This window comes from Sminthopsis crassicaudata, chromosome 2, assembly GCF_048593235.1.
Source record: "Sminthopsis crassicaudata isolate SCR6 chromosome 2, ASM4859323v1, whole genome shotgun sequence".
NCBI classification, from domain to species: domain Eukaryota; kingdom Metazoa; phylum Chordata; class Mammalia; order Dasyuromorphia; family Dasyuridae; genus Sminthopsis; species Sminthopsis crassicaudata.
In genome coordinates, this window is record NC_133618.1 from 32,751,919 (window position 1) to 32,766,833 (window position 14,915).

The window sequence follows — 14,915 nt, forward strand, 5'->3', positions numbered from 1 at the left end:
AGGAAGCCGGGAATTCAATAATCCAAGCGGGGGAGGACAATATTCTAGGGCAGGGGACAGAGGGAAACGGCCAGAGCAGTAGAGGGAGGTTCGGGTTTGTGGACGCGGAGGCCGCGCGCTGTTTCAGAGAGGAGGGGCGAAGAGCTTAGAAGGCCAGATTTTTTGGATCCTGGATGCCGGGGAGGGGGGGGCGCCGGAGTTTATTGAGGGCATGGATTGGGGTCCAAGGGGATGGAGTGACGTGACTTCGGGAGATGACGTGCGCTTCTGGGAAATGCGCCGGCGGCCGAACGGAGGGAGAATTGGAGGGCGGGGACTTTAGGCGGGCGCTTCCCACGGGCGGCTGCAGTGTCTGAGGTGGAAGGTGACAGTCTGCGCCTGGGATGGGGCAGTCAGGGGAGAAGTGAGCTGTTCCGGAGCTGCGGCGGGGGGGCATCCTGGAGAGATTCTGCTGCCGTGAGGGGGCGGGCCGCCGCACCCCCTCACAGACGGGGGAGGAGAGGGAGGAACACGCCCGCCCGTCCCCCCGGTGGGGCGTCGGACGCACTGGGGGGATGGGATGCTACTCTCCACAGCACTGGGACAGGAGGCGGGGAGGAAGTCCTCCTTTGACCACGCGCGCGCGTGTAAGCCGCGTCCCGGACACGCAGCGGGGGGATGGTCGCAGAGCAGGACGCCCCTCCCCCAGACACAGGCCTCCAGATCGCCGGCTGAGTGACTTTTGTCCAGGACGGATCCGAGGCAGTCTGAACTCGGCCCGTCTCTGAGTACAGCCGCCTCTGGAAGGGCTTCTTCTGCCTCAAGGAGCTTGGGGTTTGCTCCTCGTTCTCTCCGTGACATGACACGCAAGTGAACTGGATGTGAGTGGGGGAGGGCTGGGCAGGGCCCCCGGCCTCACGCTCCCCTCCAGAGCCACTGAACCAGCCTCCGTTAAGCGGCCACGCCCCGGCCACGCCCCCAGGAGGCGGGGAGGGAGAGCGCGGGCGCTCGGTAGCGCGCTCTGGAAGGAGGGCGGGGAGCCGGAGTGATTAGGGTGACGTCAAAGTCCCGCCCCAAGCCCGCTGCTCTCGCGAGAGGGTGCGTGGGCGGAAGCGCAGTGTTCTGCAGCAGGATGCGGTTCCTGCTCTGGTTCGCGCTCCTATGGAGTGTTGCTATCACGACCGGTAAGGACCCAACCTCCTCACCGCCCCCCGACCGGGAACCTTAGCCCATCTCCCCCTGAACCCCTGGGGCTCGGCCCGAGCCGGACAGCGGTCTCTGGGCTGCGGCCTCGCCCCCAGCCGGCCCTGGGGCTGGGTTTCCGGCAGTCCCGCGCTCTCTGCCCTTCGGCCTCCTCCCTCTCTGTCTTCCTGCCCTGGCCCGGCCCTCCCTCCCTCCTAGCTGCCACTCTTGCCTCGTCCCGCACGGTCCGTTTTCTTCCTCTTCTCCCACTGCTGTCGCGATACCCCCACCTGTCACGACCTCCACTTGTCACGACACCCACATAACTTGTCAAAACCTCCTGTTTTCCTTCTTCAGGAGCCAATGATGAGCTTAAGGGAGGAGAAACCGCCATCTCTACGGACCAGGAGGATGCCCATGCTGCCAGCCGCCCGGCGGAATCCCTCGCCTCGGGGCTGGCTTCCCATGCAGACTCGGGGGCTGGAGCCGGGCCTGGCAGCAGTGAAGGAAAGAAAAAAAAGCTGACCAAAGCAGAAAAGAGCTCGGCCACCAGCCCAGGAAATGAAAATCCCACCCACCAGGAGGATGTCTCCGGGCCCAAGGCGGAAAAGAATAAGCCCCAACAGAATGATGATTCCTCACCGGACACAGAAAATGAAAAGTCCGGCCAGGCAGGAAAGGAAGGTGATGAGTCCTCACCCGACACAGGAAGGGACAATCCCACCGACCCGGGAAGGAATAATCCCACCGACCAGGGAAGGAATAATCCCACCGACCCGGAAGGAATAATCCCTCTGACACGGAAGGAATAATCCCACCGACCCGGGAAGGAATAATCCCTCTGACACGGGAAGGAATAATCCCACCGACCCGGGAAGGAATAATCCCTCTGACACGGGAAGGAATAATCCCACCGACCCGGGAAGGAATAATCCCACCGACACAGGAAGGAATAATCCCACCGACCCGGGAAGGAATAATCCCTCTGACACGGGAAGGAATAATCCCACCGACCCGGGAAGGAATAATCCCTCTGACACGGGAAGGAATAATCCCACCGACCCGGGAAGGAATAATCCCACCGACACAGGAAGGAATAATCCCACCGACCCGGGAAGGAATAATCCCTCTGACACGGGAAGGAATAATCCCACCGATACTGAAAGGGTCAGCTCCAAGAACCAGATAAACAATTCCCCACCAGACACAGGAATGGATGAGCCCAATGACCAGGAAGGTGACCCTGCACTGGAGGCAGTAAGGAATGAGGCAGGAAAGGCCAAATCTAAAGATCAGGGAACAAACTCCCTGCTGGACACAGGAAGGGATACGGCCACTGATCCGAAAAACAGCTTGCCAAGTGACTCAGAAAAGAGCTCCCCAACTGACACAGGAAAATACAAGACCAGTGACACAGAAAAGGACAAAGCGGCCAGCCCCAAAGAGGTCAAGCCAGCCAACCCAGAAGAAGCCAGTCAGGGAATCGACACAGGAAAGGGCAAATATGAAGCTGGCCCAGGGGAGTCCAAATCCGACACAAACACAAAAGACAGACCTGAACTAACCTCTGATTCTGATAAAGAGTTTCTTGAGTTTAGTCCTGGTGAAGCATTTAAAGAACAGTCACCAAAAAACAATCTGAATCATCCTTCGGACAATATTGAACATGGCATCCCTTATTTGAAGGAGAGTGGCCCTGGCAAGGAAAGTTCAGAGAGCAGCCACTTTTTTGCATACTTGGTCACAGCAGCCATCCTGGTAGCTGTCCTGTACATTGCCTATCACAACAAGCGAAAGGTAGGTTCAAAGTTACATCATGAAGGAGATTTTGTATTATTCAGATGTCTGTCAGCAACTTGGGATTTTGGGTTCACATTGTCACCTCAGGATCCAGCTAGGCAGTTTACTTAGATTCTGAGTCTCCTGTTCTTCCATTGACTTTTAGACAATGTCAAATCTTATTAAGAAACTTGAATATTTACATTACTTCTAAAGTAAGAAAAATTAAGCAGCCAGGTTTGCAAGAGGGACTTTTAAAAATCTACTTTAAGGAAAAAAGTGCTATGATTATAGCTTGTATAGATTGTGGCTTGTATACTTATACAAAGCTCATAGGATAGAGATGCTATTATTAACAGGGCTCCCTTCAGTTATTTCCCAAAGCATGAAGAAAATTGTTTGCTGTCTAATTGTAGGATTACATGATTTTGTCAATCTGCAAAGTGATCATAAACCTTAAAGGATCTTATTAAAGGGATGTTATTAAAGGTTAGAAACGCTATTATTGAATGGTGTAGATTCCTTAGTAACGAAGATGAATTTGAGCCTATCTTTAAAATATTTTAGGAACGGAACCAAAATGTGAATTTAATATTGCAAGAACTGACCTTACTTCTTCCGACATTGTAGTCAGGATATGGTGGTGGTATTGAGTCGGTTTTCAGTTGTATCCGACTGGGAGTTTCCCTGGCAAAGATACTGCAATGGTTTGGCATTTGCCAGCTGAGGAAGGTGAGACTAGTAGAGTCACACAGATAGTGAGAGTTTGAAGCCAGATTCAAATTCAGTAGGTGGGTCTCCCAGGCCCCTGCACTTTGCCACCGGGCTGTCCAGAAGTATGCAGAGTGTATGTTATAGGTAGATAACGGTGGAAACTTGGCTTCTTTTTGACCAGACATGAAAATTGTGCTGTTCTGTAGAGTTTTAAGCATTTACTCTCAGAATGACTGCCTCTAATTTTAAAGCTAGAAAAAACTTCCTACTTTCAGAACATATTTTTTGAGTCCTATCATCCCTCTGTCTCTTTTGCCAGATCATTGCTTTTGCCCTGGAAGGAAAGCGAGCCAAAGTCACCAGGAGACCAAAGGCCAGTGACTACCAGCGCTTGGACCAGAAGGTAAGAGACTCCAGGATCCCTGGGCAGATGGCTCCTGCCTCAGGCAAGGCAGTCAGCCCTGCAGTGGTGAAGCATCTGTAGGTTGGAAAGAATAGCAGGAAGTCGAGATTTAGAGCCCTTTAAACTTTGCTCAGCTTATAAATACATTCTCATTTAATCCTCCCAGCACCTCTGGCAGGTAGGTAGGGGAGGAGGTATCCCTATTTAACACATGAGAAGATTGAGGCTGGCACAGACTTTCCTGGAGTCACAGAGGTAGTAAGTAGCTTGAGGATTGACTTTAAACTCAGATCTCCATGACCCTCTGCCCAAAACAGCCTAGGATGAGCTTGGACTTTGTGGTTTTGTTCGCTAGCTGTTTAAGACATAGTGAGTATTTGATTAGTAGAGGTTGACTTAATTCTTGTATATTTGGAACGCAGCAATTTTCAGATTGACCGGAGGCAAATGAACCTGACCAAGCTCTTTACCACAAGTGCCTCTGTGCCACAGGGTGAACCCTTCCTTCTCCTTGTCCTTAGCATTGGCAGGAATGATAGAGGGCTTGCCTTTGAGGTGGTCAGGTTGACAGCCAAGAAAAAGATCCCTTTGCTGCCATTTGCTGTCCACAGAGAGAGCCAGGGTTGGCTTTCTGCCTGAGCTGAGGAGGCCATACAGGCCAGTTTCAGAATTCAACCCTGGGCCTTGCTGCCCTTTCAAGTTCACTGGCTCTCTAGGCACAGTCCGAGCCCTAGATTGCTTTTTAGACGAACTGCAAAGTACATTTTATTCTGCCATTCATTTTAATCATTCCTGTATTTGTATGTCTTATTTTCTCATTTAAATTTGCACAGCCATTTTTATATCTTGGGAAATTTTTCAAAATCACAGAGAGCTCGAAGCAAGGTAGGAAGTAAAGAAGAATTCTTGGAAATAAGCTGCATTGTTTTTGTTGTTGTTTTAGATCTGATTTCATCTTGAGAAATACGCCCACCCTACTGCTTTGTGTCTGAAGTACAAGAGCCCTGAAGAATGGTGCCTGAACTGGGACTCTTGGGCGAGTCTGGGCCAGTCAAGGCAGGGGACGGTTTCTTCTTTGCACCTGCACTTTGATAAAAATCAGACTCCCTATGTTTTCTGGTTGTTATGCTGTTTTCTTCCGTTCTTTTCTCCTCTGTGGGTGAGTGAAGAGGAGCAAGAGCTTATTGGTCTGTGACCAAAGGAAAATCCTGGCCCGGGATGTGCTGTTGCTGTACCTTCTCCCCTGGGGCTTTGTGGTAGAAAGGTTTGCCTTAGCAGGAAGCTTTGCACTCTTTTGACTGTTTCTCTCTGCCAGCTCCAGGCCCTACTCATGTAAGAGATGGTAATGACCAAAGGGGGAGAGATTTGAGAATTCTTCAACATTTGTGGAATCCTACCATGCAGTGTAAATTATTCATTCTTCCTAATGTTTGCAGATTGCTTCAGGAAAACTACCAATGAGGGAAACAACTTCCCTTCACTTGCACTGAATTTCTGTTTGGCTCGGGTTTCTGGGAGCAAAGCTCCTAGGTTGAGATATTTAGAATTTTAAAATTATCATTTATAAAGGTCCAAATTTTCATCCATAGGCACAGTAGAAATTTGCAGAGAAGAAACACATCATTTTCATCAAAAGGTTTTTTGAGAAACAGATTTCCCATCAAACCCAGTTTGCATTTGTCATTGACGTCACTTTTCCAAGAATTTCCTTGGACTTACTCTGTTTGCAGGGTTTCTGAAGACCATGAGCCTCTGGTGGTCCTATGGGCAGAGCTGCTCTGCTCTGTCAGGGGTAGTAATAAGGCAGGGAGGTGGCATAGTTTTACTGCCGGAAACATTGTTTAAAGTAAGTCAGTCACAGGAGAGCTGCTTTTATTGGTTTGTTTCAGAGAATCTGAAAGGACTTTGGGTAAAGGGAAAACCCGAGCAGAAGAGCTTACCTAGGGAAAGCCAGAGAATCCGGCTACAAACAGGCCAGTGCATTTCCTGGAAGTTTGTCGAAAGTTCACTTCAAACTGTCGCATGGATTCTCACTCTTTCAAATTGTGGGAACTCTGTGGCTTGAGTTGACCAATTTTTCTCATTTCTGCTTCTCTCATTAAGTAGCACAAGGTCCTGCCACTTGCCTAGTTTAACCTTTGCTCATATCTCTGCTTCTTTGGGTCGTCCCTCACTGCACAAAGGAACAAAGTTATTTCATCCTATAGCAGATTCCCCAACTTTGCCCCATGTTTTTCTCCCTTTTTTCCAGGACCTTTTATAGTTAACCTTCTCTCCCATTGCTGCTTGAGCATTTTTAGTTTCTCCCTCTCTCTATTAGTCCTTAAGCATGCAGCCTGCCTCTTCTCTTTAGTTCCTTCTAGTGATCATCTTTTCATTCTCCTTGTCACTGCCCAACTTCTCAAGCAAGTGACATTTTAAATTCTGTCCTTCCTCCTCCGGTTGGGTGATATTACCTCTTTTTTCCTCTCCATCTCCAGCTGCTCTTCTTTGGAACATCTTGCTTCTCTTCATCCTGCCCCCTTACAACAGTGAACGTGCTTCACACTTAGTCATTCTACTACTTACTCAGGGAACTCCCTCACTGTGTGACTTGGTGTCTTGAACCCCAGCTTCCCTCATGAGCCCAAGTCTGGCATCTAGCTGGCTGAGTGTTTCCTCCTGGTGTTTGGCTCCCCCTCCCTTGGAACTCAGCAAGGTTAAAACCAGACTCATGCCTGTCCTTCAGACTGTTTCCTCACTCCCAACTTAGCCTGTTTCTTACACTCACTTTCATTCTTCCTGTTCCCCACGTCCCATTACTCCTCAAACAGAACTATATTGACTCTTCATTTAACAGGGCTCTCGCTTCTGTCTTTGTTTTGTTTGTTTAATTTCAACTGTCATTCACCTAATCCAGAGCTCCTCATCTCACCCCTCAATGATTGTAGTGACCTTTCAACTGATCCTGTTGTCTCCAGTCTCTTTCCCCCTTTTCTTTCACCTTAGGCAGCTGACAGCTTCATTTTCCTGAAACATTCCTTTCATTACATTTTTCTCCTCGAAAAGCTCCCATTGCCTCATAATAAATCCAGATTTTCTTGCATGGTGTTCAGAACTCAACAATCTTAATACCAATTTAGCTATAAGCTTAACTCTTCTATGTCAGAATACTTGTTTTGTGCTAAAATCTGAGCAATCTTACCACCAACCTGTGAATTACGTGCTTACCCTTGATTGTGCCAGTTCCCATTCCACCACTACCCCCTCCATCCTCACCTGTATCGCACCTTTTTCACCTTGAACAGTTCACATGCATTCTTTTCTCCGAGCTCCCTGAGCATTTACTAACTTGTTCAAGCATTCAGGAATTTAAACATTTGTGGTTTTGTTTTAATATTCAAACATTTAGAATGGACATAGTTTTTTTGTCTTTTCGGTTGAGATCATTACTCCATCTTGCTTGGTAAATACTGGAGTTGCTGTAGCCAATGTTTGCCACTTGGCAAGTAGTCACTTAAATGGGGGATTAGATTTAAAGATTTCAGCTGTTTAGGAATTCTGGTTCTGCCTAAAGAAGAATAGAAGGTAGAAAAATTTTATGGTATTGAGAATTTTAACTTTATTAGGGCAGTATGATGCTGCATCAGCAGACTGCTCTTTCCAATAAAAATTGGAAATTGTAATTTCTTGAATCAAGGAAAGAGCTGGGTTTTTTACACTGAAATAGAGCAAAGTGCTTAAGATTTTTTTCACTCCCCAAATTCTGTCAAGGAGGACTTTGGAGCTAGATGTCAGTTTGGGAAATTTGGGACCAGTTTCTCCAGAAATTTTTTCTCAAGTATATTTTAGGCGGTTAGATTCTGGCCAGAATTTCGGGAATAAAGACAAAATTTCAGGAGTTACTTTTGAAAAGGGCTGAGTAACATCCTCTTTCTCCTCCCCTTTCCCTCCTTCCAAATCAGCTAAATAGCTACACATTTCTGTTCTATTTCTATGGTAATTTTTTTTCTGTTAATTTTTTAAAGGAATTTTGGTAAAATTCTTTCATCCTCCTTAAAATCTCACGTAGCTGAATCAGAGCTAGAATTCTTTATACATGTGGTTTTGAAACAGTTGAGAAACCTGGGAAGAACCTGGACAGTGCATCAGACCCAGTTGCTTGGACATTCTGCCAGAAGGTAGGAGTTGGGGATTGACAAGGTTTTTGCCTGTAAACCATCTGGGTTTAGTTAGAATATTCAGTGCCATAGTCCCTTCTGCTTATCAAGCAAAACTTTCCCAAATGACTGTATCTTGAGATTTATTTACACCTGAGGTTGGAATTTATGAGCTGTGATTTTTACTTCCAACTACATTGCAACTCAGCTTTTTTTAAAAAAGCTTTCAGTCACGGATATCTGTGTTCCTATGATTCCTAAGTCTGCCTTGCAAAAAGGAGTCATTGACTCTTCACATTATTGCTGTTCTGGGTTATCTGACCCATTTCTTTCTTGGTGGATTGATATGTAGTGTTCCAAACTTTTCCAGATTACATCAATAAATCACCTGATTTGTTAAAAGTTATTTGGTGGTGTTTGCTGATTTCTGTCCACTTGCCAGTGCTGTCGTCCCTACTTGGAGGCAGTTTTGTATTGAAGTCCTGAAACCAGAGCAGTTCTGTAATGTAATACTCAGAACAAACACATCATAAACCCATCAGATGAGATTGTCACTCCAGAGTTGGCTTACATATGAAGAGTTCATTTTAGTGCCCCCTCCTAAAATAGATGAAAAATAGTGTAGAAAGTTCTGTGCTGTCTTCTCAACGATCATTTTAATTTGAAAACACACAAAGAATCTTATGAGATAGTCATGTCACTCGATCCAGATTTCCTGCACAATAAAAAAGATATGTTTAAATCAGAGGTTCTAAAGTAGAATTGTGCCATAACTAAAATTTTTAACAGTATTAAGAAAATTCAACCTGACTGAGTGTGTATGTTATTTATTAGTTTAAGAACATGGGAGATTTTCATTCCCCACATAATATTTTAAAATCCTTCATTAGAGCAATTAGCTGGCACAGTGGATGGAACCCTGGCCTTAAAGTCAGATGCTTAATACTAGTGGGGTGACTCTGAGCAAGTCACTTAACTCCAGTTGCCTTGCCTACCCCCCCAAAAAAAAAAACTTTTTAAAATGACCAAAAATCACTATTAGAGAAATGCAAATTCTCTGAGGTACTACCTCACACCTCTCAGATTAGCTAGATGACAGAAAAGATAATGATAAATGTTGGAGGGAATATGAGAAAACTGGGACACCAATACATTGTTGGTGGAGTTGTGAAATTTATCTACCTGTTCTGGGGAGCAATTTGGAACTATGCCCAAAGGGTATAAAACTGTGCATACCTTTTGACCTAGCAGTGTTACTACTGGGCTTGTATCCCAAGGAAATCAAAAAAAGGACCCCACATGTGCAAAAGTATTTGTAGCAATTGTTTTTATGGTAACAAAGAACTGAAAAATGAGTAGATGTCCTTAAGTTGAGGAATGGCTGAATAAGTTGTGGTATATGAAGATAATGGAATATTATTGTTCTATAAAAAAATGATGAACAAGCTGATTTTAGAAAGGCTGAAAGATTTACATGAACTATGCTGAGGGAAACAACAGAACCAGGAATACATTGTACACAATAACAGCAAGAATGTGTGACGATCAACTATGGAAGATCTGGTTCTTAGTGGTTCAGTGATCTAAAGCAAATCCCATATATCGGACAGAAAATGCCATCTACATCCAGAAAAAGAAATAAGAAGATTGAATGTAAATGAACACATGCTATGTTCACTAATTTTTTCTGTTTTTTTTTTAATCTTTTCCTTGGTTTTTCAGTTTTGCTCCAATTTTTCTCTCCCAATATGATTCATAAAACAATGTGTATTAAAAAAAAAATCCTTCATTAGTATAGACATAAGATGATCATTATTTAGGTGCACATTATTTCCTTGTATAGCACAAGTATAGGAATGGTTTTACAGAATTAATGAATTTGAGGGATACTATTGAGTCTTGTATTACTAATATTGAAAAAGGAAGTGGCCCAACGGCTTAAAGACCTCCAGAGACAGCAGCAATGCATTGCGGTTTGGACGGCTCCCAGGGTTGGGTTTTCCCTGACATCAGGCCTGAAGTTACAGCCCTTGGTCCTGAGTCTGCTCTCTAGGGCCAGCCCTTCAGATATTTGACCAAGTCTTTGTGTCTTCTCAAGTCTTTGCTTTTCCAGTCATTCAACACTTCTTCATGTGACAGACTTGTTAGAAAGAAAATACGAATTTGGTGAAAATTTTAATTCCACTGAAAAAAATACAAAATGATAGGAGGCCATAACCTAGGAAGATTATTACCCCCAAAAAGGAAACATGATGAATCTATGCTTTCCCCTAATCCCAGAAACTTTTGGACATCGCTCTAGCTAAACTTTTAATTAGCTGTTGTTGATGAGCCTGGGGTTCTCCACTTCTGTGACTGAGGAAGTTCAGGGAATAGAAAATACACAGAAGTCCCAGAAGCTTTTGAGAATTTCCTAGGATGTTGAGGATATTGCTATGATTCCCTCTCTCTCCTTCCCCTTCCCAAGACTCTCCAGAAATATCATAAGAGCTGCATGAGTAAGTGGAAAAGTTGGATGACTCCAATGGAGCTGCCTGTAATCTTGCCATTTGAGTTTTTCTTCCTAAAAATTTGGCCTAGGCCTTCTTGTAAAGTCTCTATGCTGATATCTTCAGAAAAACCTTTCTACTTATCTTCTCCCCACATTCCAGAAAGTTAGGAGGATAGGGATGTGAATTCAGTTTAACAGACATTTAAAGGCCTGTGCTGGGCAGATATTAATCAGAGCTTGGAGCTTATAATTTAGAAAAGGGATTTAGCATGTAGAAAAATAAGAAAAGCAGGACTTCTGCTTTTAAGATAAAATCTCACTCATTGATTATTCTGAAGGGAGCCTCTGGGCTTTGATTAAAAAAAACAAAAAAAAAAACTTCAGAATAATCCTTTAAGAAACATGGGTTGATGGCAGAATTTGTACTTGGAGTCAGGAAAGATAAGCCCTCAGGTCACAATTAAGAGACAGAGAATTCCTAACTTTACTTTAAAGCTCTGTATGGCACAGAAATAAACTTGTGACTTCATTGGCCAAGGAAACCCCTCTGCGGACAATGGCCTGAGGGGGTCCCCTGTGACTTGCCCAGCATTTGTCAGTGGCAGCTTTCCTGGACACCCAGCCAGCCCTCTCCATGCACCATTGGACTGGGCATCCATTTTTTGCTTTTCTTTGTATTGCCAGCACTCGGCACATACGAGGCATGGAACCGACACTTGTTGCCATGACTACATTATAGCGCCTCTCACAGGAGAAGGGGTGATATCTTTAGGGTTTTGAACCTTAGAAATGAGGTTGGCCGTCCCCTGCATTTGACAGCTGAGAAAACGGGTCTAGAGACTCCAAAATCGCACAGGCATCGAGGAGCAGAACCAGAACTAAGTCTGGACTCCAGACACTGGATGACAGTACTTAAGTAAAGAACACTGTAGGAGATGACAAAGGAGGTATTTGCTTTATGTTTAATGTCCTAAGAAAATTACTAATCCAGAACAGAAGCCTTAGGATAAGTGTGATCCCATTTGAAACACTCCTAGGAAACATCCATGACCTACCTGGAAGACCTCCAGGGACCTGATTGACAATCATGATCTAAAATTTAAAATATCAAAAAAAAAAACTTCTTTGGATACCAAAGTGACAGCTATGTGTTGTAACTATGGCTTTCATCAAGGCACTAGGTGAAGTGTTTCGGAGCCTTAGAAGTCAATGGCAATGGGGCAGCTAAAAGGCACAGTGGATGGAGCACCAACCCTGAAGTCAGGAGGACCTGAGCTCAAATCTGACCTCAGTCAGTTAATACTTCCTGGCTGTGTGACCCTGGGCAAGTCACTTAACCCCAATTGCCTCAGGGGGAAAAATCCCATTACAATAACTGCAGAAGTCAATTGGCAAGCGTGTTCTGCTTTCTGCCCAGCTCTCAGACCCACTCAGGATTCTGAACGCTTTGCCACAGAGGGTTTACTTGGACTCTGCTAATTCGTCTTCTTGGGCAGGGCAGCAGAGACCCGAGAGTGGAGCCTCAGGAGGTCCAGGTGGACATTCCTCTGCAGGATGGTGCTGCTGCACAACAGGGCTCCATGCAGGGCCCCGAACAAACCACAGGTGAACACATCCTGTCCTGGAAAGCAAAAGCAAAAGCAGGGTAAGGAGAATGCTGGGCTGAGCAGGACAGCGAGTCTGCTGCTCATCCAGGAGATTCTGAAGGCTGTGCCCAAGTCCTGGGAGAAGATGAAGGGATGCTGGGGCCCAGACTGAGCCAGCTCCCATCTCACGAGAGGACATTCTCTCTCCTTTTCTGGGGAAATCAATGAGGATGTGGGTAAAACTTCTGAGTGCAGATCAAGAGAGACCCAAGAGCTAAGAGACCAGTCCACCTCATCCAGTAGCAGGAATCCAAAGAATCTGCCTAGAACTGGGGTCCTTCACTTGCTTTATAACATGGACCCCTTTGGAAGACCCCTTTAAAGAATGTTTTTAAATGCATAAAACAAATTACCAATTATTTAAATCAATTATATTGAAATGTAGTTGTTAAAAATGTTAAACAAGTTTTTCCACTCTAGGTTAAGAATCCCTGAAGGAACACAAATCAATTCTGTCTCTCTCCTTTCCCCACCGTCACCCAGCCTTGTCTGGGACCTACTAGCTTCTGCTGTTTTAGAACTTCAAAGATGGGTGAGGATGGAGGGGTGGAGGTGAGAGCCAGCAGGACGAAGAGCAGCTCAAGTCCTAACAGGGAGGTATTATACCTGTAAGGTAGAGATTAGGGATGGGGCTCTGGGGCCGCATCGTGGCCATGACATGGGGCTGCAGACGGCTCAGGTCAGGGCCAGCCCCATAGGGCTCTCCACCAGGGGCAGCCAGGAAGAACGGATGGCTGAGTGGGCTCCCCACCGATACATTGTGAACCTAAGGAAATAGAGAAGGTGGTGGAGCTGGAGAAGAAATTCACTCGGGCTCCAGATGCCATCACCCCGCTCCTTCCTTTACCATTTTCTCCAGTTTGTACCATTTCAAGGGCAGCTGTCTGGGACTTTGTGCCCCCTCCCAGCATGCTGACTTCCCTTCAGGACCATACTTCTGGGTCCCAGGAGCAAGCCAGCGAACTAAGGCTGACCCGCCTCCCCCACTGGTACCTTCCCCTCCAACTGAGGATAAAGTTTCATCAAAACAGACATGGAAGCCTCTACAAAGGATTCCTTCACAGCCTCATAGTCACTCCCCCTCTTGCCCTGGGGCTCATCCTTCCACTCCTCAAACCACTCGTAGCGGGCAGGAAGCATCATCATCAGTGTGGACTGATCTGAGGAGACAGAGCTGGGTCACCATACCTGGCACCCGGCCTCTTCTACCCTCTTCCCTCCCCCCTTTCCACGGCCTCCATCCCACCTGGGAACCTGTCCTTCCATGTCGGGTCTTTGGCCGAAGTGGAGGTGACCAAGAAATAGGGGATGTTTGTGGCAGCTTGGTCCCTGGAGAGGGACAGGTATCTCTCCATCCTGTGGGTGGGAAAAAGGAGATGAGCCACATGATGGTTCCTTCATGGTGTGAATCAGTGGGACCTCTGAACTCTCTCACAAGAAGGGGACAGGAATCATTCTCCCTTTGTAGAAGTGGGAGCTGGACAGGATCCTGATAGCTAAGGAAAGAGGAAGCTGGCTTAGGAGATGGAGGAGAAAAAGAGACAGGAACTACCGGGGTCCTGACCTCAATGAGGGAGAGTGGACGACTAGAAAGTGCAGATCCTGAACTCGAGTCATTTGGGCCCCTTTCCTACCCAGATTTTAGGAAAGAGGAAGATCATACCCTCCCTCCCCTTTTAGCACTTACGCATGGTCAGTGTCTGTGTCAAAGTAGACATAACAGTTGTTGGCTTCCAGGCCCAGCTTTTTCTTGGAGCCTCGCAGGCAGATGAATACACAGAATGTGAATGGGCCATGCTGCACCCTTCCCAGCTGGCTCTGTATTTCTGTGAACAGGACCATGGTAACCTCAGGTCGCAGCAACAGATGGATAACAGTGCTTGTGCATGTATTAGGTACTGGCCACAATCATTGATTTGGGAAAAGCCTGATGGTTTAAATCTGCCCATCTGTTTTATGGGACAAGGTCCTATCCAGTTTTGTCCCTGTTTTATATTTGGATAAGGGTCCTTCCTACTGCTCCAAATCTCTTTCCGCAGCCACTTAGGAAAGAAGTTCTTCAACTTTGTGTTCTCCAACTTCTCTCATCTGTATGTTCTTCTTATCCCTACAACATGTCAACCCCCTTCTTTTTTTTCTTCCTCCCCATTTCCTAGGCCATCTCCACTTCTCCTGTTGGCATTTTGTGTGGCGAATGCTTAGATATGTACCTTAGCCTTTATACTCTCACTTCACTTAAGCTGATTCACAGTTCCTACAGGATAGAATCAAATGAGATAAGATCTGCAAAATGCTGAGCACAGTGCCTGGCACATAGTAGGTACTTAATAGATGCTTATTCCTGCCTTTCTTTCTTCCCTTATTTTCACTGCAACTATTACACCTTCATTCTTTTAAACAAAAGAGCTTGCCAAAACTATGACAAAAATGAGAATACTGTTTTGATTGCTCAAATTAGAAATTTTTACATGTAAAAAGTCAATGCAGCTAGTCTAAAAGCACAGTAAAAAGGAGTACTTGGTCTGGATTCAGGAAGATCTGAATTCATATATGGCCTCAAGACAGCTTACTAGCTTTGTGAC

The 14,915-nt window shown here is 45.8% G+C and overlaps 2 protein-coding genes across 3 annotated transcripts in view; one reads left to right on the forward strand and one right to left on the reverse strand.

Annotated features, from left to right (window-relative positions):
• Positions 1–649: 649 nt before the first annotated feature.
• On the forward strand, positions 650–8,602 carry TGOLN2 (trans-golgi network protein 2). Its single transcript, XM_074285623.1, has 4 exons — positions 650–1,163; positions 1,519–2,958; positions 3,974–4,057; positions 5,001–8,602. The coding sequence occupies exons 2-4, from the start codon at positions 2,374–2,376 to the stop codon at positions 5,004–5,006; spliced, it is 675 nt and encodes a 224-aa protein (XP_074141724.1). The 5' UTR covers positions 650–1,163; positions 1,519–2,373; the 3' UTR covers positions 5,007–8,602.
• Positions 8,603–10,358: 1,756 nt separating this feature from the next.
• The window catches only part of LOC141554070 (all-trans-retinol 13,14-reductase-like), a 29,764-nt gene continuing 25,207 nt past the window's right edge, over positions 10,359–14,915 (reverse strand). For both annotated transcript variants that reach the window (XM_074285622.1, XM_074285621.1), the window contains exons 6-10: positions 14,021–14,159; positions 13,580–13,689; positions 13,327–13,493; positions 12,940–13,099; positions 10,359–12,308 (exon numbers count right to left, since the gene is read on the reverse strand). In XM_074285622.1, the coding sequence (XP_074141723.1) occupies positions 12,163–12,308; positions 12,940–13,099; positions 13,327–13,493; positions 13,580–13,689; positions 14,021–14,159 (722 nt within the window). In that variant the 3' untranslated portion in view covers positions 10,359–12,162. The remainder of the gene's footprint in view (positions 12,309–12,939; positions 13,100–13,326; positions 13,494–13,579; positions 13,690–14,020; positions 14,160–14,915) is intronic.